Genomic DNA, 23258 nt, shown 5'->3' with positions numbered 1-23258 from the left:
TTTTACTTTTGTTTCATTACTTTTGACTTTCTATTGAGTGTGCATGGGTTTGAACGTTAATTTTTGATTTTTCTCTTTCCACCTCGCGCTCAACTGTGACATCATGTCATCCACCATTTGATTCATTTTCATTTTTCAATGTTAATCAGTACTTTAGTAATTTCCATCACTCATAGCGCCTTAGCCCAAATATAAGTGACATGGTATAGCAGAAGGTTCCAAACCCTTCAACTGATCTACAAGTATGACCTCATCACTACATGCACCACCCCGCCCCCTTTCCCCTACGCAGAATCACTCTAGTCAAAAATTATTTCTTCAAGTCCACGAACGAACCACGGAAAAAGTACATTTCACGCTCTGGGTCCCACGGCTTTTTTGCCGATTGGAAAGCAGTAAATATACTTTATTTGTCAGTGGTGAAGAACGGATATGACAACACGCAAGCACGCACGCACAGAGAGATGGAGATCAACAATCTCGGTTGACTTACGCGATTTGTACAGATCAGGACATCTCAAGTTTTCGATGGTGTTTCCCCACAAGGCAAAAAAAAACGCTTAGGTAGAGAACGTGCAACGATTGATGGGTCTACTCTAGTAACCTTATTGTTAGTAACCTCATCGCTTAAAAAGGGCAAGGGATAACAGCAACCTGTGTCAATAATTTGACAGTTTATCAAAGCGCACAGTGCCTAATAGTATTGTTAGTTCGAACTCTCCGTGATCGAATGACGTCACACAAATGTACTGGAGCCGTGATTCGGGCGCGAAACTCAGAAAGGGATACGTTGCCCTTAATTTCCTACTCTAACAACTAGCCACGATAATTACCCTAGAAGCACGTGCAGAGATAAATCGCTGTATCGAAATGACAACCGGCAATGTCTCTTAGCTACCTGCCAATTTACTGCAACGAATGTGTTGGTGGTGTGCGCGCATATGTATTAACAACCGACAAACAATAAACCGATATCGGCAGCGTATCTCCCTTGCTTATTTTAGACGGGGCGTTGTCAGTTCCCAGAGCAAAGTAGGCTGATAATTTTCTCAACTGCAAAGTCTGACATAGCCATCATAGCCTCTATATAAGTTATGTCATTGTTTGTTGGCTTTATGATATGATTAATCAAAATCGGGCCCCTCGGTTCCCTTTCTTCTTGTTTATTTCACTCCAATGATTCCCTTCTGCGTTTTAACTGCTTCTGTAGATCGAAAGCAACTAGTCAACCAGGAGGACGTCTGAAAGTTGCAATTAACCGTCATTCTGTGAAGGTGCATTACGACTTGCACACGAAAGCTAGCCACGCTATAATAGAAGGAATAGAAGGAACCGCTCTGGTCTTCCCAGCTGTTTTTGTTTCCTTTTTCATTTTCTCCCCGTCCCTCAGAACATCTTAGGGGCTGTTCTCACGGGTGGTTTCTCGTTGTCAAAACAAACTCTCAATGGAGGGCTGCTGTGAACTTAAAAAGCTTTCGCTGCGAGACTACGCATTTTCGTAAAGAGCAAAACAAGACAATCGAAGGAGACAAAGTGAAGATGAGCGAAGACGAAAAGCAACGAAGGTAAACCAAACAAGAAAAGAAGAGCCGAGGATTAGGAAATGAATTTAATTTTCTGTCTCTTTTGCTCGCAAATCAATGAAGATCACGCCCCCAACCACTCACTCTCAACAATCGAACCGCAGCGATTGGAGGACACACTCTGGCCGGAGCTGACCGGATCCACCATAAATAGCGTCTTGGAAAGCAGGACCTACCTACGTGGACACTAGTCAACACTTGTTTCGTCTAACATATCCTATCATACTAATCCGCATCTCTGTTGCTACAAATAAAGACTGCGAGCTCGGAAAGCATGCGAATAGCGAAGAAATGAGCAATTATTATTAGTTTATAATTTATTTATTTCATTGATTCATTCCTCCTTTATTTATTCTTTCGTGTGTATTGTATATTTCGTCTGTTTTGTCCTTTGTGTCTACATCGACGGCACTGCCCAGGAACTTGACAACAAACCAGAATGAAACGTTAATGACAAGGAGAGAAATAGACGAGGCAAACTTATGGTGGCTATCCAGGGCTGAGTCCCATTGCCTATATCTTATACTGGGGTCGTGCATAGGGGTGGGAGCTGGGTGTCGAGTTCATAAAAGGAGTGGCCCTTGGAATTTGCTTTCACATTTCAACATCTGCAAACGTCAGTGATGCACACCCTTACAGTGAGCCCACCATGAAAAACAATGGCTCTGAGAGCGGGCAGGAGTATGATAGAATGCAGAGGAACAGAAGGCAGAGAGGTTAACTAGGATTACACCACGTACATTTGCCGAAGCACACTAGACAAGAGCACCTAAATAATTGGACGCCTGGAGGTATTAATTGCCTCACCATTAACACAATGCTTGCCACTGAACAAAAGCCGCCTTTATTTAACTTTCCCTCTGCCTGTCTCGAATAAGCTTTGCCGCTATATATTCCTCGGTTGAGCAAGGCGGCACTCTGTGTCTTATTTTTTTTTCTAATTAATTGCCGTCGCGCGCAATCATCAACCTACAAGAAAATTTTGCTAACGAAGGAGCCGTCCGTGCTTCACTGTGTTCGTGGGATTGTGCATAGTCGTAAACTAGAATGCCTTTTGGTTAACAAGCTACGCGTCGGCTCTGGCGAAGCTGCCGTGCGACAGTAATGATGACAGTGCATTATTTGATTCTCCAGAGCTATTGTGCTGAAGAACATTTGGCTACTGAGAGTTGGCGGGAAATTCCTCGGCAGTTTCTGTCTTACTACTTTTCTCCTCTCTTCTTTTCTTTTTTTTTCTTTATTTTCTCGTGCTGGATCTTTTCGGTGAAAATAATTCCTTGCAGCGATGCCAGGACTTCGTTAACCTGGAATTGGTGGTACACCAAAGGTTGCACTTACCATACCGGGGCTCTGGGTGCGAGTCTGAGACTTTATTCCAGATATGCATTTACATATACATGGCTCAGCAGAAGGGAAACTCATTTCTCACGAATGTTTATTATGCGCAGTGAATTACTCATGCTTGACGTTATAAACTCTTGTGCCGCTGAATTATATCCTTGACGGTGCTAACTTTGAGGAGTTTACGCAGAAAAACTGATTTAAGCTTTCTCAGTGTAATAATGACCGACTAATGTGCCTATCCACTCTCCTACACCCCTCCACTGCAAAATTGACCTACACGCCGTACTTGGAAGGATGAACTTATTATCATGGGTTTAACCTAGGACTGCCGTTCCACTTTTCTACACGAGTTAAATTACAATTTTCGTATCGTTGCTTTGCATTTGTACGGGTATGCAACGAATGTGCCTTCCGCGTTATAGGCAGCCTAAGGGACGAAAGTAATGAAAGCATTTCTCCAGAAACAGTCATAACTTACAGCAGCCTTCAACCGCCATAAGCCGCCGAGGGCTTCTGTGAGCTATTACCGTTTCAAGGGAAAATACTTTCGCTTCTTCATTTATCTGTAACAAGGAATGTGCTATAGCCACAGTATTTTATTTTCTAAAACATTGGCGCAGCGTTAGTTGTCAGAGAAATTCCAATGATCACAGAATGTGTTCTGCTATTCTTACTTTTTCTTTTCTTGCCACGTACTAATGCGGCCGATTTCAGGGATGATGACACTTTTGTGCGCCGGCTTGCTCTTCAATGAAACCGCGTGAACCCGAATCTCGTCTCTGGATGTGATTCCCAATACTCGAAGATTAGAGGACGTCCTCATCACCAAAAGGCGACTTCAAGATCTCGCCCATGAAGTAAATAGCACGAAATCGTGGGGATGTTGCTGAGAGACCATTTACTCGGCCATTTTGCAAGGAACTCCATCTGGACTAAGAAAAAAACTCAAAAACTATGCCAGCTTTTGGAGCACCCACAAGTTCGTTTCCCAGTGGAAATTATCTCCACTCATTGCATTCGTCGTCGCTTTTTTGTTTTATAGGCTCTCACGTTGCTGCTAACTTTAAATAAAGTCATCCTATAGCACTGCTTCGTCACTTTCTTGCCATTTGCACTTGTGCGCATCAATATTCACGCCAAGTTCCCGCCCTGTGTTCTGCTTCTTGCCAATGCTCCACGTGGTGTAGAAGAAGAAAAAAAAAGAAAGCCTGCGAAGGGTTCAAATTTAAAGTTATTGTTTCTTTGTGCAAAAGTAAAATTTGCGCCAGCTGCACTGCAGGTAAAGAGATGTGCAAGGTCGGAATTACTTCAAGCTGATTCCCTTGCTTCGACTTATTGAAAGAGTCGGGGAGATCGAAAGGGCCGAGTCCTACACAACATAGTACGGTAGAAAAGGAATAAAGCTTTCTGCGAGTCCAATTCTACTTCTGTGTACATCGTAAGCCTTTTTTTTAATAATAATCAATGCACATCTACTTTTTCTAAAACATTCTACTCTTACGACTTCTTTTTTTTTCTTTTTCTGTTCGTTCTTTTTTTTTTTTTTTTGTGCAGTGCACTCACGCAGGATGTGTTCTTTTATACCACATTCTACATCTGTCACACGTTTTGGGTAGTTCCTGTGAAATGATTTGACTTCACGCAAGGCGCGATGTAAATAAGGTTACAGATGCCGTATTTTCGACAGTACACTTGCGGAGTTGTTATATTCACTGCCACTGTTGTGTTCACTGAGAATGCCACCGGAATCTGATGTCACGAAAGAAACTTTCGGCATGGAAGCCCGATCGTATAGAAATTGTGGTCGGGATCAGCATTAGTGGAAAGTTTAACCCCACGCGGAATTTTTTTCTGAGCCTTGCCTGAGCTATTAACGTTTACGTCGCAACTTAACAGTTAAGCTAATCATTAGTCAATAATTTTATGTAATCATTAACTTTCCTTCGCGCAGATCCCACTGCGACATATTATTTCCTTTGGGCCGAAGGTGAATGTCACGTGAGTCACGCCATTGAAGAGCTTTACAACTATTGCTGTGATGACTCATTGATAAATTTCTGTCATACAGATGGAGGGAGGGGGGAGTCAAGTAGGGAGCTCAGTTGGGCACCACAAGTTTCAGAACTGTGACTCATCAAGATAATTGATTGCTCTGTCAAAGAGGCATAAATGTCCTCGTCCTTCGACGAGGTACCTTCGACAGAGCCATTGTAGTACGTAGAAGAATACGAAAGCATCCGAACAACTCAATTGTAGCAGGCAATCTCCCTAACCCCGGTTGCACAGATTCGTTTATGCCCAAACAATACACCTCCTTTTGTTCCTGACGCTATTGAACTGACAAGAACATCGCTTAATCATAAGTGAACTTTCTATCGCGACTTTCACAGCATTATTCAGCCTGCCGTGGGGAATAGAAAAGCAGAAGAAAGCTGGCAAGACAAGCTTCTAGTTTCCGCACGATTCTTTTTTCTTTCTTTTTTTCCCCTTGCTTATGATATCTCATAGCGCAGATGTCAGGGGGGTCATTAGTCATGGTAAACAGGCTCGGGGTTCACCCCCGCGCATCCCTTTCCACCGCTCTCTTCCTTAACAACGCGAAGAGATTAGTCGCCTCCTCAACCCCTACGCACAGAAGGAGCAGCCTGAAGTTACCAGTACTGTGAGTCATTCACGCGGAAGCGCAGCGTGCGAGGCTTCACGCGTTCCTTTGGAAGCCACGACCCCTGTCAGTGGCACAAAGTCAAAGAAAGCCCCGAACAACTGCACGCTCTCCACCGTTCCTAAATGGTTAGTGATAAACACTCTACAATCGGCCAAAGCTTGAGAAAAGCGGGGTGATATCCACGCACATTCTTTCGAGCGCAAAACTATACGTTGGCTCGTGTAGGTGGTGCGGCGTCATTTCCTTTGGTTCACCATTTGACGAGCCTCCGTCGTATGAGTCACCCTGAACCCGAACGAGTTATAAGAAGGCATTCTGCCCAGCTACCGTGGGTCACTTGGCAGGCGTGGCACACGTGTCCAGAAGGCAGCCTCCAAACTCGGCGCACGTGGGTTACTGCGTCCGGATAAATACGGCGTTCCTGTCGTCGACGACTATCCGTGGCATTACCGAGTGGTCCGTTCAACCATGGTGTCAGCGCGGTGTTTCGTCGGTATCGCACTCGTCTATCTCATAGCCGTCATCAATGCACGTAAGTTTGCGTTCTTCGACGCCGCATGGCATCCTCGCCATCGTTTCTTTTTTTCTTTTTTTTTTCTTTCCCCACACCTCACTCTGCAGTGGGAACTGACGAAAATGTCAGTTTTTGTACTACTGTATTCTCATGCACTTAAAAGCAAGGTACTTCGGTGTATTTTTTTATGCCATTTCTTTCCTGAAGCCGTTCATTGTATGGGAATCACATTAACAGTAGAGAAATAACCCTGTTTAGATAGAATCAACGTACTCTGCCTATTTATTGCGTTTTCTTTTCACACGTATTACTTAGATACAATCGTATTACTTAATACACGTATTACTTAGATATGCTTCTCGGCGCGTTGTTTGTTGCGTTCTCCATTTAACGTACTCCGTGCGTGTGACAATTGCATATATTTAATAGTGATGTGCCGTTGCAATGTTTGTTTGTAAAACATGTAGATGCGACAATTTAGTGTTTTAGAGAAGTAAGTAGGTGTGTTAACATGCTATTCTTCCTGGAAATGTCGCTCACAATATTGATAAAATGCAAGTGAAGAGTCACTGAAGAGAAACAAACGAACACGGTAAGCCGAAACAGGAATTGTGGTTTCAAATTGAAATTGCACAAAGCGAAGAGTTGCTTTTGAGTCAAGTTACCGCCCAAACACGTGTACGGTAATACCGACGCCTGGTTAAGAAAAGACATCGGAGATCATATTACGAGGGAAAGTACATGGAAGCTCAGATAATAAGCGCAACCATATAAGAATCAGTGCAAGGAAAATCAGGCGTACAGGTCGTCGATGGCCCCAATATCAGAGGCCAACCACGTTTCATGCCTGATTGTAAACAAATTCCAGCTAATGACGAATGAGTTCCATAAAAATATGCAAGGTGGAGCAAGTTCCAGCTTCGTTAAATTCCAGCTTTGTTGCAGCGGAATAAAGATATACTCGTAGAGAGCAGTGAAAGTTTTGGACAGCGTCACCGCGACGTTTTTCAAAGCAAGGTAGCCAGTGAATACTTTGAGAGAGTTATAAAATCATTGCATCGAAAACGACACGAAAAAAGCAAACAGCAGAACACGGATCCAGGCGACCAGGCTACACATATTTGCGCGTGTCCCTTAGCTGTAACTTGTTCTTTTTCGTGCTTTGAACATGACGTGTCTTTCTGTGTTGTTTGTTTGTTCATTTATTTGTTGACCTCTTTTTTCAATGTCCAGTTTCGCATCGTTTGTTTCTTTTCTTTTTTTTTTTTTGTTGTTGTTGTTTTGTGTTTTTTTTTTTTTTTTGACAAGGAAACTAACCATGACCAGCGTCAGGCACTCGTTTCGGTAGAAATCCCGCAAAGCTTCAGGGGAATGAGTGAGACCAAATCGAGGTGATTGCTGTAGGAGGCAGCCGGATAAAGCCTGCATTCGCAGTGAATGTCACAGTGATAATGAGGATTTTGGAGAAGGAAGAGGAGGGTGTTGCTAACTGCCGGCGGACATAGCCTTCTTAACGCTACCAGCAATTGACCCGCCCGAGCCTCACGTATCAAGTGCGCTAAAGTCTGAAAGAGAGAGAGATAAACGGAGGGGAAAGGCAGGGAGGTTAACCGGAGGATATTCTGGTTTGCTAATCTGCACTGGGGGAACGGTAAGGAGGAATGAAAGACGGAAAGAACAGCAGGGGAGAAAAAGAAAAGAAAAAAAAAATGACAGGAAAGGTTGTGTACGTCCACGAGATCTATAGTCTCTCCAATAGGCCACTCGAACGTAAAAAGTTTAAGAGTGCCTTCACTGTCTTGTGGTGTGGCGACTGCATAGGTCGGCGTTCCAGGAGTGACTGCCTGTGTGTACCTGTGTGACGGCGAGGACGGAGTTCAACTGGGACGATACCAGACAATTTGCTAATTTCGATGTAGTCTTTGTATTCAGTAGTTCCTGCCCTCCTTTCGTGCAGAGAGGCCCACCTGGCGCCCTGCGGCCACACAGCGCGTGAGCGCGCCGCTCCTCGAGAGAGAGCAGAACTCGACAAGCGAGAGAGTGTCATCGCAGCACGGAGGAAGGCGACCTGTCAAAGCGGCCCTGACCGTTGGCTGCCGGAAGCGAGTCGCCTGCGAGGCAGCTCGCACCCTCACCGACATGTTCCCCCTTTCGGGTTTCTGGCAACAAATCGTCAAGTAAGGCACTTGTCAAGTTCTTCATGTGCCCGTTTCTCCAGACTGTGGAAGCACAGTGAGAAACTGCAAGGCGGACACAGATGGTTGATTTTATTTTATTAAATTATCAACCATACATCCTGAAACAAAAAAAAAAAGACTTGCCCCATGACCAACAAGGGGTTGCAGAGAAAAGCGCTTGTTGCTTCAAATTTTTCTCGCGAAAATACAAACATCTTACGTTTATACTATATGTGCGTGCCCACTAATGCCAGAGTCTTTATTACAGATTATAAATACAACATAATTGTTTGAGTTAGTTATATGACGTGCAGTTTGTGGTATACTGTGGCCCGCATGGCTGCAAAAGTGTGAACTGTATTCTCACGGATAATTCTAATCACTTTTATTTATTTGTGGAACTGTGCATGCTTGTGCGTGTTGCTGTACTCTCTTCTCCTATATACTTCCTAAACTCGTGTACAGAATTTTATATGCATTCGCGCTCCTTGACTGTTTTCAGTTTCGTGGCTGGTGTTGTTCGAGATTTCATTTTGTTTGTCATGTGACGAGCAGTAGACGAGGTCACTTAAAAGCGCCAACCTCTGCCTTAATGAAGAGGGTAGCCATGGAAGGGACCGGAATTTCATTGGGCACGCGACACCCCCCTGCCCAAACATGTTGAGTAAAGACCCGCCACCGCCCCATCCGACCATGACGTCAGCAATTAGGATGGACTACAGTGTACTCCAAAAGCGCCAACCCTAAGCTTAGCAAGTTTCAAGAACCTTTACTCAACCTCAACGGACAAAATAGGACGAGAAGTTCTAACTTCGTGCCATTACACTGACATATTGGCACTATAGGGTATTGGCGCGAAATACTAGAAGTGAAACTTTATCCTTAATTTTGTTTTCCTTTATATTAAATGCGTTACTGCGCGCAAATAATGAGAAAATACATCTGAAAGAACACTTCATCAGTCTAAATTGATTTAGCGTCCCTCTTTAGTGTCCCTTTATAAGCTCGAAATTAGGCTTGTTGTGTCATTCCCGTTTATTTTGTGCGGTAATGAAAGCGCGTGATGTGTAGGCCTAGTACCATCACTTGTTGCTGCCGATACGACGCGGGCCGTTTCCGTTTACGCCCCTCTCACTTCGTCACTGACCGTGTTTTAACTGTCTCTTCCCACCCTGGCTTCTTTTTATTTGTCTCTCCATTCAACAGAGGAAGGCCGCGTCCGAGGAACGCATACTTCGCCGCGTGGTCCATGGGCCTGCAGAAGAACGAGTGCGCAAACCTGTACCCTGACTGTTCGGACAGCGTCGCTGGCGCGGTGCTGCCGCTGGCCAACGAGGCCGTTGGAACAAAGGGAATCGTGAGCACGTTCATCGAGCGCCTGTCCGCCCCATCTGCTGCCCACGTTCCCAGAGAACCTGGTGCACCGCGACCTTCGCTGGTGATGGAGAAGTTGCGACAGTACAGACGCCGCACGGACACCGACTAGCCTCGCACGGCGCCCAATGCATCCACGCCACCTCAAGTAGAAGTTCACGTGTTCCTTTCGGAAACAAAATGCAAGACTGAACACTGTACATATGCAGATACCAATGTAACAGATCGCTTCGTCGATAAATAAATAAAAACAATATCCGGAGGAGTTCCTCCGGCTATCGAATCGTTTACTGCTACAGAAACATTTCCTCACAGCAGACATCGCCATTTTTCCAGCACTTCTTTGCGATGCGCACAGCATAGTTCTTGTCCGCTACAGTATTGGGACTGTTGTGGCCTCCGAAATATATTAACACACACCACCACTCTCGGAGTCTGCGTGAGGCGCAAGTCCTCGCTATAAATTACCATACCGTATTCGCGATAGCGTGCTGCATGGTTAGCGCGTACAGCTCCCAACTCCATATCGCCGCATCGGCTTGAGTTCAAATCCCAGTGGTATAGTGGGCGAAATTGCGTTTTTCTTTGTCCTGCGGCAAAATCGAAGCTGAGAATGAAGCCCGACGACGGTGACTTGATAACGATGACGATGGTCACCGTCGTAACAGAAAGGTTGGTCAGAAAGAGCAAACTCACTTTCGAGCTCCTAACTGGTGACATCAGTAAAATGAAAGTTATGCAAGTGAATATTACTGTAGAAACGTTCTGAAATTCCGCAAAGCACGTAAATCTGCATTGCAATGTAGTCGGGTCATATAGACTAACTTACAAACTGTAGGCCTTCGCATACGTTGAAATGACTGTTGCCGCCTTGCTCTGCCACGCTCATTTATACATGGCGACCCACGCCGTTCCGACGAACATAGGACAGATATCGCGGTAAAACAGTGTCGTGGGCGTTGAATCCGGGAAGAAAATTGGTACTGTCTGAAGTTCTGCCCTCTATCGCCCGCCGTGAATTTTCCCATTTTTCTCGCATGGTCTACGGCCGCTATTCACAATGCTTCCCAAGAGACCCTCCGCGCTTCACTTGTCGGCCCGTGCAGATATGACAGTCGCTTCTCCGAGCGCAGTCTGAGGATGCCGGCCCATTTTGAAGCATCTCGTTTTCAATGCTAATAAGTATTGATCGAGAGTTGCTCCTGGATGGCGTGCCGCATAGATCGCGCAGCCAGCAGACTTCGATGCGGTCTCCCCGCATGCAATCGGTACTCGTACTTCGAAGAGATTTAACGCAAAAATTTAGTTTTGGTTCCCCGTTGTGGTGCTATATTCTTATTTCGATGCCGCTCGCGCGACAGCGTTGGCCTGTCTCAACTATACCAGCCGCTTTCGAAACATACAATGTTCGAGTACCGACCGATACGGTCGTCACACCAGAAGTTAGTTGAGGCCGCTATTCGAAGTTCCTATGCTCGAGTAGCCTATTAGGCTTTACAAATCCCTGTGGTTTCTACTCTCACGCGTTTTGCGCGTTTACTTAATGTCTCCACTATTCTTTAACACGCCTCCAGTGTAAAGTCAGAAACTAGAAGTACCCTCTCGCGGTTAACCTCCCTATCTTTCCCATCACATTTCTCTCTCTCTCTCTTCCTCTTTGTCCCTTAATTACTTCGATGGTTAACGCCATCTCAAAGCAAAAACGACAAAAAGTGAAATATCATCGTGACGACAGCAACGTGTACCAACACTTGCTCAAAAAAAAAGCTTAGTTGTAGGTAGTAGGCTAAGAACATTGTCACCTATAGTCAGCTTTCGAGCACTGCTCTCGGAATTGTAACAGGGGCGTACTGGTTCAGCTTGGCTTGTTGCTACTCCTCGTGCCCTGTTTTACATACCAGATATGCTAATCAATGCCCCTAGTGTGAGAGAAGGCCATCCTTGCCCCATGTGACCTGGTAGTGTCAATCACGACCCCAAAATTCAAATTCACCCCAATTCAGCACAAAATTCTTTTAGGGAGCCTTGGGCAGCCATCGTCAGCCGGACTGACCTGAAGCCTCGACCAGACATGGCGCGTAGCGGTGTCCTGGTCTGACCTCGAGTCCTGGACTAAGGACCCACCCTCCGGCCCCCTTAACTCTATTTTACCACAATAAAGTTATTTCTCTCTCTATCTCTCTCACATATCTCCTCTAACCGGTTTCGCAAGTTACCTATAATATTCTCAAGCAGATATGCGCCGTCAAAGGTGTGGTATAAATGCACTTTCGTTCCACTTACATTTTTAAGAAAACGCTATTTTAGGCAGTTAAGCACAAAGGTAACTGGAACGCCAATGCATTTCGTCCCTAGAATTCGTTCTAATTGGATGGCAACCTTGCGAACTGACCGGCTACAATTCGTAGATTGAAATATGTGCCGTAAATAATTAATGGAAAGTTAATTTGCGTAATTATGTTATTACTCAGTTAAGCATTTTGATTCTTCGTAGAGGTAGTGGCCGCCTCATCGAGTAAAATAAAGCAAAGGTTAGAGTTGTACTAACTGCAATTGTAAAAATTTGGTGCAGCTAAAGAAGTACACCCGATATATTGAACTCAGCTAAAAAATAAGATAATCTACAATTCGAATATAGGTCGACCCCATATCGTTTTCATAAAAACGAAAAACTTTGAACAGGACACGCCTTTATTTACAGTAAGCCCGGCCCCTAAACCTCGCTAGTCAATGCCACAAACTGCATCATCGTTGGAACTATACTAATGGAGTGGAATTCCTCATCATTGGATGCCTAGCAGGCGTCCTCAGTCTGGATAATCTTCAGACTATCTTTACAGTAGGTGCGACGGAGAAACTCCGTTAGATAGGAAGTTTTGCAAGCTTTGTTCACGAATATTTGTAGATATTACGAATATAGGTCGATAGCTCATTTTGGGTAGCATTGTCGAAAAAAAGAAGTCGATCTATATTCGAATAGATACGGTAGCCTGAAACATTCGCACGCTTCGAGGCGGCAGTTAGAGGTATACAAGCGTTGGAGCATCGCGCGCCTCATGCGAAGGTTATGGGTGCAGCTCCCCGGGATGGCAAGATATGTTTTCTTTTCCTTATTATGCATATAAAGCCTAGCACAAGGTTCCCCCTCATTCATAAGTGTTTCTACATTTCAAAGATTAAAAAAACACAAAGAAACAGACCAATTTTCACATAATTTTATTCACGTAATTGTTTGCCGGCTTAATATGGCTGTTTCTAAAAAAAGCGAGACTGTCTCGACAGTTGGGAATAAGTGACCCCAGCTAGAAATAAATCGGGAACATTTTTGTATCAGCTTCGGCAGCGCGTAATATGCGTCCTTTGTCCCGTCAGCTGTGTTTTCCCCGAAGTGTGAAAAGCGAACGACGTCGATCTTAGCAGTTTGAACAAGTCCCAAAAAGAAGGAGACCCTGCAAGGACGAGACGCTATTATTAGATGGACGGAAACTTACCCAGAGTGTGCGCATAAGTTTTGCGCCGCTTTCGCTCATTTGCAGCCAATGCACAAATTCCGCATCCAAGTATAGCCCTCAGGCTGCTTGGATGCGGGTTTTAGACAGTCCCGAAATTTAGTCATCATGAGTTCGTGATGCCGCTAATGAAGCTGACGTGGAATGTAAGTATACGTTCGTAGACGTACAAAGTTGCCCAGAAGTTATGGATGTGATAGAGCACATCTTCGACAGAACAAAATAAAATAACTAAAGGGTATCTTCGGTTCTCCTAACACCGACAAACTGCTGAGATATATAGAGAAAAAAATAAGAAGAGATCTAAGTGCACGACGTTTTACAATAGGGAGACTAATGATCACCATTAACCTAATTAAGTCTGGTACAGGACAGAGAGATCCGTCAAAGCTCTTCAATTACCACGGCCCTGCGTAATTGCCCTGCCCTGTACCGAAAATATTACTCTGCTCCTCTGTTCATTCAACTCCCCAATTGCGCCCCCCCCCCCCTCCTATGGGTTTCCTTCCTGTCAGCATATATATTGTGTTACCCTAATGGATCAAGGGTTATGTGTTCAACGCCTTGCTCGGCTTAGCCAACGTCGCGTCTCAATTAGAATACCGTCTAGATTAATATGAATACTAGACTCAGGGTTATGTGGGCTGAGAGGGTCGTAGGCTGGTAGTGCTGAAAACACTTCATTGGCGCTAGTCCCTTTCATCTAACGGAGTTCTTTTTTTTTCGGATGAATATCGCATAATCTATTCATTTTCTATGCATACATACGTGTCGTTACATAAGCTGTGTTTCATATAATATGTTCCTGGCATTTGACATAAATAGTAGTAACGGCGTAAATCGCGAATCGTTATCTTTCGTATTCACGGCAAAAGTGTCGCTTGTGTCAGCAACAACTCAGGGCACACATTTAAATCGTACAGATATGAACCATCGTGAACAAATGAACCGCGAACCAAAAGGGATAAAGTAACACACATCTTACGGCTAACAACACACGAGTGCGATTTCGTACCGCTACTATCCTTGCGCCATGGATGGTGTAGGTTTCAAACTATGCGGGCAAGTTCTAGTTATCCCTAACCTCTTCGTGTTACATTTGTCCAGGACAGCATGCACGTTTTCCACCGTTTTAGTGCCAGGTCAGCCCTCAAAGTTGAAGGTTCGCAGTTCGCAAGAAATCCGGCCATTGCCGCTGTGCGAACCACTCACTCTGCAAGTTCTGGGAAGGCGTCTACGTGGGGGGTCACTTCAGGATTCGTTGGCACAAATTGTCGAGTCGCGTGCCAGGAATCTTTCATGCTCGCTTTCCAACGCACAAAGCGAGAACAAAGCTTCCAAAGCACGAACATTCGAATATCTTACACATAGAAGAGGAGCCTGGTGAAAGTACCATTCCTCAATTTTTTTTTTCTAACTGCTGCTTTTTCTATACTGCGAAACACGATGTCTGCATCATCGAAGAAAAACCGCCAGCTTCGCGCCTCGTTTTCCCTTCAATATGGCGTGCGAAACAGACTATCCTCAGGGAACACTTTGGCCGATCCGCTCCCGCCGTCCTTCCTTCAAGCGCTGTCATGATAGAACCATTTCCTAGAGCGCGTTCCTATATGGCGCATCTGTCAGCACCAGAGGGTGTATGCTCCTGAGCCATCGGCATCCTTCGCACTACACATAGCCCTTTCCTGTCGAAGGTACTGCTAGAGTGGATAGAACTATGTAGCACTGCTATGGCTTGTTTAGGACATGGTTTCTCCTCAGTGGGCTTGCTTGGTGTTTGTCCTGGTTTTGACAGCTTCTCTTTCTTTCTTTCTTTCTTCTTTCTTTCTTTCTTTCTTCTTTCTTTCTTCCTTCCTTCTCTCTCTCGCTTTCTTTCTTCTTCTTTCTTTCTTATTGATTTACATGGATGAGAGACGCTGACTTCTTGAAATTGTTTCGGTCTACTCTTGTTTCTTGAAAAAAAAAGTAATAAAGCACAGCTTCAATACATTCGCCGCTAATGCGTTCTCCTTAGTATAACGGCACCTGCAGCCCGCCCTCCGTTACGTCAACATGGTGTATACGATACGGTACTTTGTGTAAAACGTTTTCGCGGCTACTGCACTCGGTTCATGTAGTCCCGTGAAATGCGACATTACAGGGACTCAACGGTGACATTGTAGTGGATGCGCTAAATATGCATAAATTTCACGAGCAGCAGTCACTGCGCCCGAACACAACGTACGAACATATACAGTGCACAACAACAACACCAGTTACCGTTAATCACCTGTTCCCGAAAGTAAGCCCTGCCGTGTTTCTTGGACTTAAACGAAGCAGCCCGATACAAGGTTCCTGGTTGATCCCTTCTGGTCGCTCCAAAGACATCATTATCCTTTTGTTTGCGAAAGATTACAACCTCCGCCATTGCGATACGTGCGTTGTTCCCATATTACATGGTTTGTAGGGTAGATAAAAAGTTGGAATTTTAACGTATGAGATACTTCAACGCAAAAAAAAAAAGAAGAAGTTCAGTTTTCTGATTCTGCACTTACTGCTCTGCCTGAGTACTCAGCAACAAACCTTTACATGTCTCCAGTAGCAGCCTCCAGGTATTAAAGTGCCTAAGCTACTGTACAGGTACGTGCAGAAATAAAAATTGCCTACGGTAATCGGAGTACACCTGGATCTGTATTCCCCCCAAAAAATGTTCTTTCGCCAGAACTCTTCGAAGAGTATATAATTGCCAACCAATAGTGCTGCTCGACAAATTAGCAAGAGTGGCCGGTGAATGGCACACAGCCCTTACGAACGAAATGTTTTGCGAATTTGGTCCCAGGAACGTTCACGAAACGCGAGGGCCAATTAGTCCAGATTACAGCTGCGAGCGCGAAGAGAGGAGAGAGTCTACTCGGTCGGAAGGTCAAGTGCGTGGCTCAAAAATTCAGAAAGCGGCAGCATATGTGCGACTCCAACAGCCCCTTGAACGTCTTCGAAACGACGCCCTGGATTATCTTCCAAGTGGATGAAGTAGGATAAGAGGTTCTCTGGGGAGAAACCTTGTATATACCGACCGTCACAGGGGTAGTCCCTCTTTGTATAAGTCCTCAACCTGTTCAGTGATTTAAGAGCCGTGTAGGCTTAAATTCTTGATTGCAGAGTCTACTGATTTGATGAATCTTCTTGCACGAAATGCCCTTGCCCCTTCCCACTGTTAATCCTTCCCTAAGTGCGCTTAGGGAAGGATTAAACGAAAACCGGTACAGTTGCATGTGCCTATAGTCTCTCCTTCATTATTTGCCGAAGCACTTCTTTTAAGGGCGTATCTGTGGTAATGTTTCATCTTCCTCACTTATTCCCAGCATGCTCACGTCACGTTTTGCAAACATAATTTTAGTCTACGCGGCCTGTCCTCGTCATAAAAGCGCTCGGTTACGCCTTCCTTACAAGTTCGATTATTTTAATCAAGCCTCGAGACACTATCTAGACGGTATGACTTTTTACGGACATCTCATCCCGTTTCAACCAGAGCCCAAAACCTAGTACGCCTTCTTGCAGAATCAAATTATTTTATGACTTCCTTCGTAAAAGAGGCCTGAACTGAGGACGCCTTACCACTTCCTTCGCAATACCGTTCATAATTCCTCCAATTTGAATGACAGCGGTAAAAACCACGCTTTTAAACTTTGCTGTACATATTTTCTTCTATAGTCAGAACCTATCCATATTACAATTGCCTATGGGCTTTGAAATAGAACAAGCAAAGAAACACTAATAAATAAGTGTGTAAATAAACAAATCATCACACCCGTGGCTGGCCACCCTCTGGAAGAGTTTGATGAAAACTTTTACACCTCGAACTTATAGCACAGTTTAGCCCCGGAAGAGCAGTCGTCATGCAATCATCATTATATAAACATTTGTTTTCGTATTTGCTGACCTGGATTCTTATAGTTTATCTAATTGCAATATATTCTAGCGCTATAGTTTGAGTCATTTTATGATCGTTGCTTTTTCTGTGCGCTTGTATTCCTACTGTGCTTTTTTTTTTTTAATTTCAGGTCATTCAAGTGGCCGTCCGGCAACTATTCCTCCCAGAACATCATCAAACATTCTCATAAACTTTGTGCGAAATCAAGTAATTTCAATTCACTTCACCATTTCGTAAACGAGCCAAAACTGTGGCACTCTTTGGTTTTGCTAAAGCGTTATAGATATGGTATAGTAGCATTCGTTCAAGCCTTTATGTTCGAAATATGAGTGGATCCATCAAAAAAAGCGTGTAAAATATTTGAGTTTTTCATGCTGCAAAAAAAAAAGAAAAAAAGAAAAAACAGCGCCATTACCACCCACCGGAACTGACGCAAAACCTGGAACGTTGAGAACCAGCTATTCGGCATGACCTCCGAGATTAGGCGGCGCCCGCGGCACGCTGAAAACCTATAGGGGGCGATGTGCTGCTACTTTCGACACATCCGCTAACCACCAGGTGCACGCGTCGTCTGCTAAGGCGGTAGTTAAAGGCAGTTAATAAAAAAATTGACTACTACCAGCCGTGCAGCTTTTTCCCGATTGCTTCAAAATATATAGCTTACGTATTCTCTCATTTATAACTAATTCCGCCAAAGCGAAATTTTGTTGGCAGTTGACCTGTAATGGAGTACTAAAATGACATTTTCAGCTTCTCTCTCTCTCTGTCTCTCTCTCTCTCTCTTTTGGCGTTAGATGAAGGCCGTCTAACTCGAAACCCTCGAATAAAAGACAAGTCTCAAAGCGCTCAAAGTAATTTACTATATCATCTTTTCTGCGAAAGTGCCTCGGTTTCCTTTTCCATGAGGTGTATGTGTTGCGACGCCATGATGCAGAAGGTGGTGGTCACGTGGGAACAGGACATAGCGACGCTTTTGCACTCACTCCAGCTTGCTCGGCGGTGTGTTGTGCTGTTACATCGGGATTGCGCAATGCTCGAGTATCGACATATAACACACTATAACCAGGGATCCGGAGCGAGTGTCAAAACGTCGCGATGTCCTGCTCCCACGTGACCACCTTCTGCGTCCCGACGTCACGAGACCTACACCTCCTCAGAAACTAAACCGAAATTGGTTAACAGAAGGGAAAATTACTTGGAGCGCTGTGGTTGCTGTATTTTTTTTCCAGCGGTTTTGAGTTAGACGACCTTCATTTACCGCAAAATACGTAAAGTTGAAAATTTAATGTCACGCCATTACTCCTTTAAGCGTAACCCGGGAGTATCGCAAGAGGCTGAAGTCGCTAAGGCCGGCCCGAGAGCCATAACGTTCACCGAACCTGTCTTTCCCAACGCACTTTTCTTCCTTATTACAGCCAGTCTGGAAGGCCCTCCCGGCCACATTGCAGTAATGAAGACTCGGCGCCGACAGTCTCGAAGACTGAAAGCGACCGTACGCACCGAAATTGCCTTCTCTCTTGGCAAGCATTTATTTAGGGTCGTACCTGACAGGTACCGCGCCGCTATCTCCGCCCACTCGTTCTTCGCCCGAATAGGAAGCATCGAGGCAGCGGTAATGGTTGCTTAGCGACAGCTGGTGCTTCCCTATACACTTCTAAGGGCGGCGTAGTTCCTCCAACAGTGTGTGTTCACTAGCAGTAGCTACGGAAATTACCAGCAGATTTTAGTAATTTCTGCGGCGCTTGAATCATTTACTCCGATAGCAGCACGCTCTCGCAACATACACTGCCATCCCCGTAGAGCCATAGAGATATACAAAGATTCTTCAAGAGAGCTTGGAACAAGTCTCTGGGCAAGCTGCAAGTATGGAAGTTCAGCCAAGAATGATGAGCAGTACATGTATTTGTCTAACTTCGTCTTTCTGGATTCAAACGGCGTTGTAAATTAATTATTTTTACATTTCTTTTTTTTTATAAATGCAAGTTCGTAAACTCTACACATGTGCGACGAGGCACATTACGTTTGTGTGTTTAGAAAATATAGGAAGACAGAGCGTAATAAATAATGCCACAAGCACGTATGAAGCCATCCAGCACAAAGGTAGACAAATCCACATACTAACTAACCATAATTCCCATAGTGGCCGAACGATCACGGCGCCAGATTTCCCTCTAGTAACTTTAGTAGGAAACTGCATGTCGAGAACGACTTCTCTTTTGCACGGCACACAACGTCGTGATCGTCCGCGACAGCATCTTTCGTTTGCTGGGGCCTCCGAAATACATGCACGGACACAATCGATCTCATAGTTTGCGGCGCGTTCAAAACTCCCTCCCAAATGTCTAAGCGCCACTATTGAGCGGCATATGGGAAAGTGGTTAGTGTGCGCGGCTCGCAAGTGCGTATTGCCGAAGAGGCGGTAGTTCGTTACGCAGTTGCAAGGTTTTGTTCTTCGCGATATGGTGAGGCTGATGGTGAGGTGGTGACCCTAAAAGGCTAGCGGCAAAAACATTTGAGAACCGCGTAAAAATTCACAGTTTGAGATTGTGCAGACGTATACATATGAACCTCCGTGCAGTATTTTACGTTCGAAATACGAGTCACGCCTATTGCGTCAAGAAAACCTCGAAAAAGAAGATTTTCTTGATAGAAAAACTGAGAGAGAGAAAAAAAAGAAAGAAAGAAACGCCGTTACAGCTCACTGGACGTGACGCATCAATTAGAACGCACTACGATACTCGGCATGACCTTCGAGATTAGGTGTCAGCAGCAGATAAAAAGTGGCGCACTGCAAGATCTCGGAGGCAAAGTGCTGGGACTTAAAGTCATCGTCGCTAACCCCCAGGTGTACGCGTCGTCTGCTTTGGTGCCGTTTAGAAACTGCCACTAAGAAAATTATACGAATACCACGTAGCCATGTGGCTCTGCCATGATTACTTAGGTAGGATTTACTACTCATTTATAGCCAATTTAGCCAAATTTTCATTTCGTTGCACTTGGACTTTAGGGCAACGATGGCGTAACGGCACGGACGGACGGACAGAGCGAACCCACTTTCGAGCTTTTAACTTCTTTCAATCAGCTCCGATGGCACAAGATAAAGCTTCCTGTTTAGTGCGTGACGCAAAAACCTGATTCAACTGTGTCTGAGTATAACTGCATACCGCGTTCCCAGCATGCTTGCTATCAGGTGTGGATAGTGGGCATATGGTAATTTAGGCAAACATATATCCAGCGTAGATTGAAGAATGAAAGAATTATGGTGTTTTGCATGCCAAAACCACGATTTGATTATGTGTGGCATGCCATAGTCAGGGACTCCGGATTAACTTTGACCACCAGGGGATATTTAACGTGTCTACAATGCACGGGGACATGGGCGTTTTCTGCATTTAGCCCCCATCGAAATGCGGCCGCCGCGGCCAGGATTTGATCCCGCGACCTCGTGCTTAGCAGCGCTATACACCATAGCTGCTAAGCCACCGCGGCGGGTAAGTTAAGAATCTCTCTCAACTGTGAATCAAGAAAAATCGTATTTCTCATATCCAATAATCCTGTACGAACATATGGGCCTTTCATATAAAATCCCGCACGTTCCCATGTGTGATATCGGAAATATCCCATATTATATATGGGAACATGCAAATTGTTAAATGGAAATCACATATGTTCATATAAGACCACTGAATATGCGGCATATCACGGCTTCTAATTCTTTCTTTATTCTTTTTTCCATATGTAGTGTGTGGATCCAAAGTGGGTGCCACTAAATGCGCGTGATTTTTTGGTCACTTGCTGTAGACGTGAAAAAGTTCAGTTCGCCCTCGGGATCTGTGTTCTACGAAAAAGAAAAAAAATCAGTGTCAGTACTTCCTTTTAGGCGACACGGCGGGGTGTTGGTTGTGCACTCCTACTGGTTGTGCGTGTTTCTGGAAGACATTGCCAGACATACCCCGCCCCCTGCATAGAGAAAGGCTCAGAAGCAAAGCATGTAACGCTGGATTCACCGCTATAAGGCGCAAAGCCCATCAGCGCTTGAGCAATCGACAGCGAATCCTCGTTTCGGCGAAACGTCGTCGCTTAGCACTTTTGCTCGACTGCTTTTAGAGTTCTGTCATAGATGTTAGGAAATAGTGCCTCTTGGTCGAAATTCTCGCTGCATCGATCTGCAACGACGTTCAGTGTAATACCTCACTGTGGCGAAAACATTTTGAACGTTGGGAAACGTGACTGAGCGCGCTTTAACAAATATTCTTGTACATTCCCTCCACCAAAGATCCTGATGACTCCACCAAGGTATAAGATGAATATTGACACAATAAGCTACCTTCAAATCACGCGTGCCAGCCGTCTCCTGCACCCTTCCAGTTGTTACGTGCGAAAGAGAGCAGCGGTGAAGCGGGCAACACGTGCTCACAAGGCGATCGGAGCAACGCGCCATCAGCGCAATGCACGAGGAAACGAAGAAGAGGTGTGGAAATCATGGGAGAAGACTGCGTACGTCGGAGCCAGACTCTCATTTGACTTTCTGTCGGGCACAAGTTCGCCCAACACAAAATAATTAAAATACATTCTCTCAACTGTGTGTTACAATATATGAAAAGAAAGTCATGCTGTTCTCCCGCACCGTATGCCATTAGGAAACGCTACCGCCTAACTCGGCAGCACTCGCGGACAAACTGGATAAACTTAAATTCAAGGTACGCTACGGTACGCTTCCGCTATTTCTGAAAAATAAACACGGTGCAAATTCGTCAAGCGAGAAAACTGAGCCGGCACTCCCGCTCCGGGTCATCTAGGCGACACTCGAAAGCAGCCATCCATTAAATAAGCAGTTCTGTACCCGCTGCGGTAGCTTTATGCTTATGGCTTTGCTCGAGGACGCGGGTTCGATCCCAGCAGCTCTAGCCACATTTAGACGGGGGAAAGCGCACGTTAAAGAAACCCAGGCAGCCAAAATTAAAACAGAGTCCCTCACTGCCGCGTGCCTCATAATTAGATTGAAATGTGGGCTTGGCACGTAAAGCCCCATAATTTAATTAAAGTTTAGCGCTTCTGCCACGATGCGTTGCCCCGCGGTAGGCAATTACAGTACTAACCTTCTCGCGGGTTATGAACAATGGCGCACAACAACGCCTTACGCAAACATGTCTCGCTGTGTGTTCTATGGAACGTGTAGACAACCGAAAGTGGGCACACGCCCGTAATGTTTAACATGATCCATCCCGCTCTAGCATTGCACTAAATACTGACAAATTTAAACACTCGACGTAAACATCATCGTCAGTTATCGTCAATCAACGCAAACAGCACAGAAAGCTTCGCTTACGTCGATTCCCCACAGTGCGTAGAATCCGCATAGTCATTTTTGTTCACCCTCTCTCAGTATCTGATTTTATTGCGATAGCAATTATATGGACACTTCAATGGGATTTCTGCCGTCGGCGTCGTCGTCGCCGTCGCCGTCAGGTTCCGTATAGATTCCAAGGGCGATAAAATCGTCGCCGCGCGCCGTACGAGTAAAAGCGCGCGGGGGACGCACGCTATCACGGAGAGCCAACGCACGGCGGAAAGCAAACGCGATTGTCGCCCAAAAGGCCGTGGGGGTATGGGGGGGAGGGAGGCGGGGCGACGCTGTGCTACGGCATCAAATGCTTATCTTGCAACCCAGCGCAAGGAGAACTGGCGACGCAATCTCCCACGCGAAAGCAAAAAAAAATGTCACAGTTTCGCCCTAAGGGCGAAGCATGAAAGCGATAGCAACACAGCAATGTCATACGAAGTAAGGTGAGCGACTTTGGTAGCAATATGAATTGTAGTAAACATGAGCTGATTAAGTAAGCAGGTGTGCTGCGGCGTAAGTAGACCGACATGAAGAGAGACTCGATGACCACGAGGAGGCGCGTGTGAAACGGTGGTGTTGATGAGAAGCGCTTCCCGTGGGCAGCGCGTGCGAAGGGACACACCTGTAGCGCTGCACTGCCGACCCGGGCAGCATTGCATGTGTAGCGTGCGTTGGAAAATGTGGCCCGACTATTACTAACTGATTGAACAAGCGTGGTGTGAGCGCGCACAAACAAACATGAATAGATCACACTGAATGACTGCAGACAACGACTGTCAAAACGCTGGCAGCAAGCGCATATATACGCCGCAGCAGCGGGCGAAGGTACGTGCGGTCT

The 23258-nt window shown here is 45.3% G+C and overlaps 2 protein-coding genes across 2 annotated transcripts in view; one reads left to right on the top strand and one right to left on the bottom strand.

The window, feature by feature from the left end:
* Nucleotides 1–23258, bottom strand: part of LOC119449689 (cyclic nucleotide-gated cation channel alpha-3) — a 262884-nt gene that overhangs the window by 110921 nt on the left and 128705 nt on the right. The window lies entirely within an intron of this gene.
* Nucleotides 8070–9911, top strand: LOC119448460 (uncharacterized). Its single transcript, XM_037711752.2, has 2 exons — nucleotides 8070–8283; nucleotides 9490–9911. The coding sequence occupies exons 1-2, from the start codon at nucleotides 8246–8248 to the stop codon at nucleotides 9767–9769; spliced, it is 318 nt and encodes a 105-aa protein (XP_037567680.2). The 5' UTR covers nucleotides 8070–8245; the 3' UTR covers nucleotides 9770–9911.

This window comes from Dermacentor silvarum, chromosome 4 (assembly GCF_013339745.2).
Source record: "Dermacentor silvarum isolate Dsil-2018 chromosome 4, BIME_Dsil_1.4, whole genome shotgun sequence".
In the NCBI taxonomy this organism is placed as follows: Eukaryota; Metazoa; Arthropoda; class Arachnida; order Ixodida; family Ixodidae; genus Dermacentor; species Dermacentor silvarum.
This window is presented reverse-complemented; position numbering and strand designations above follow the sequence as displayed.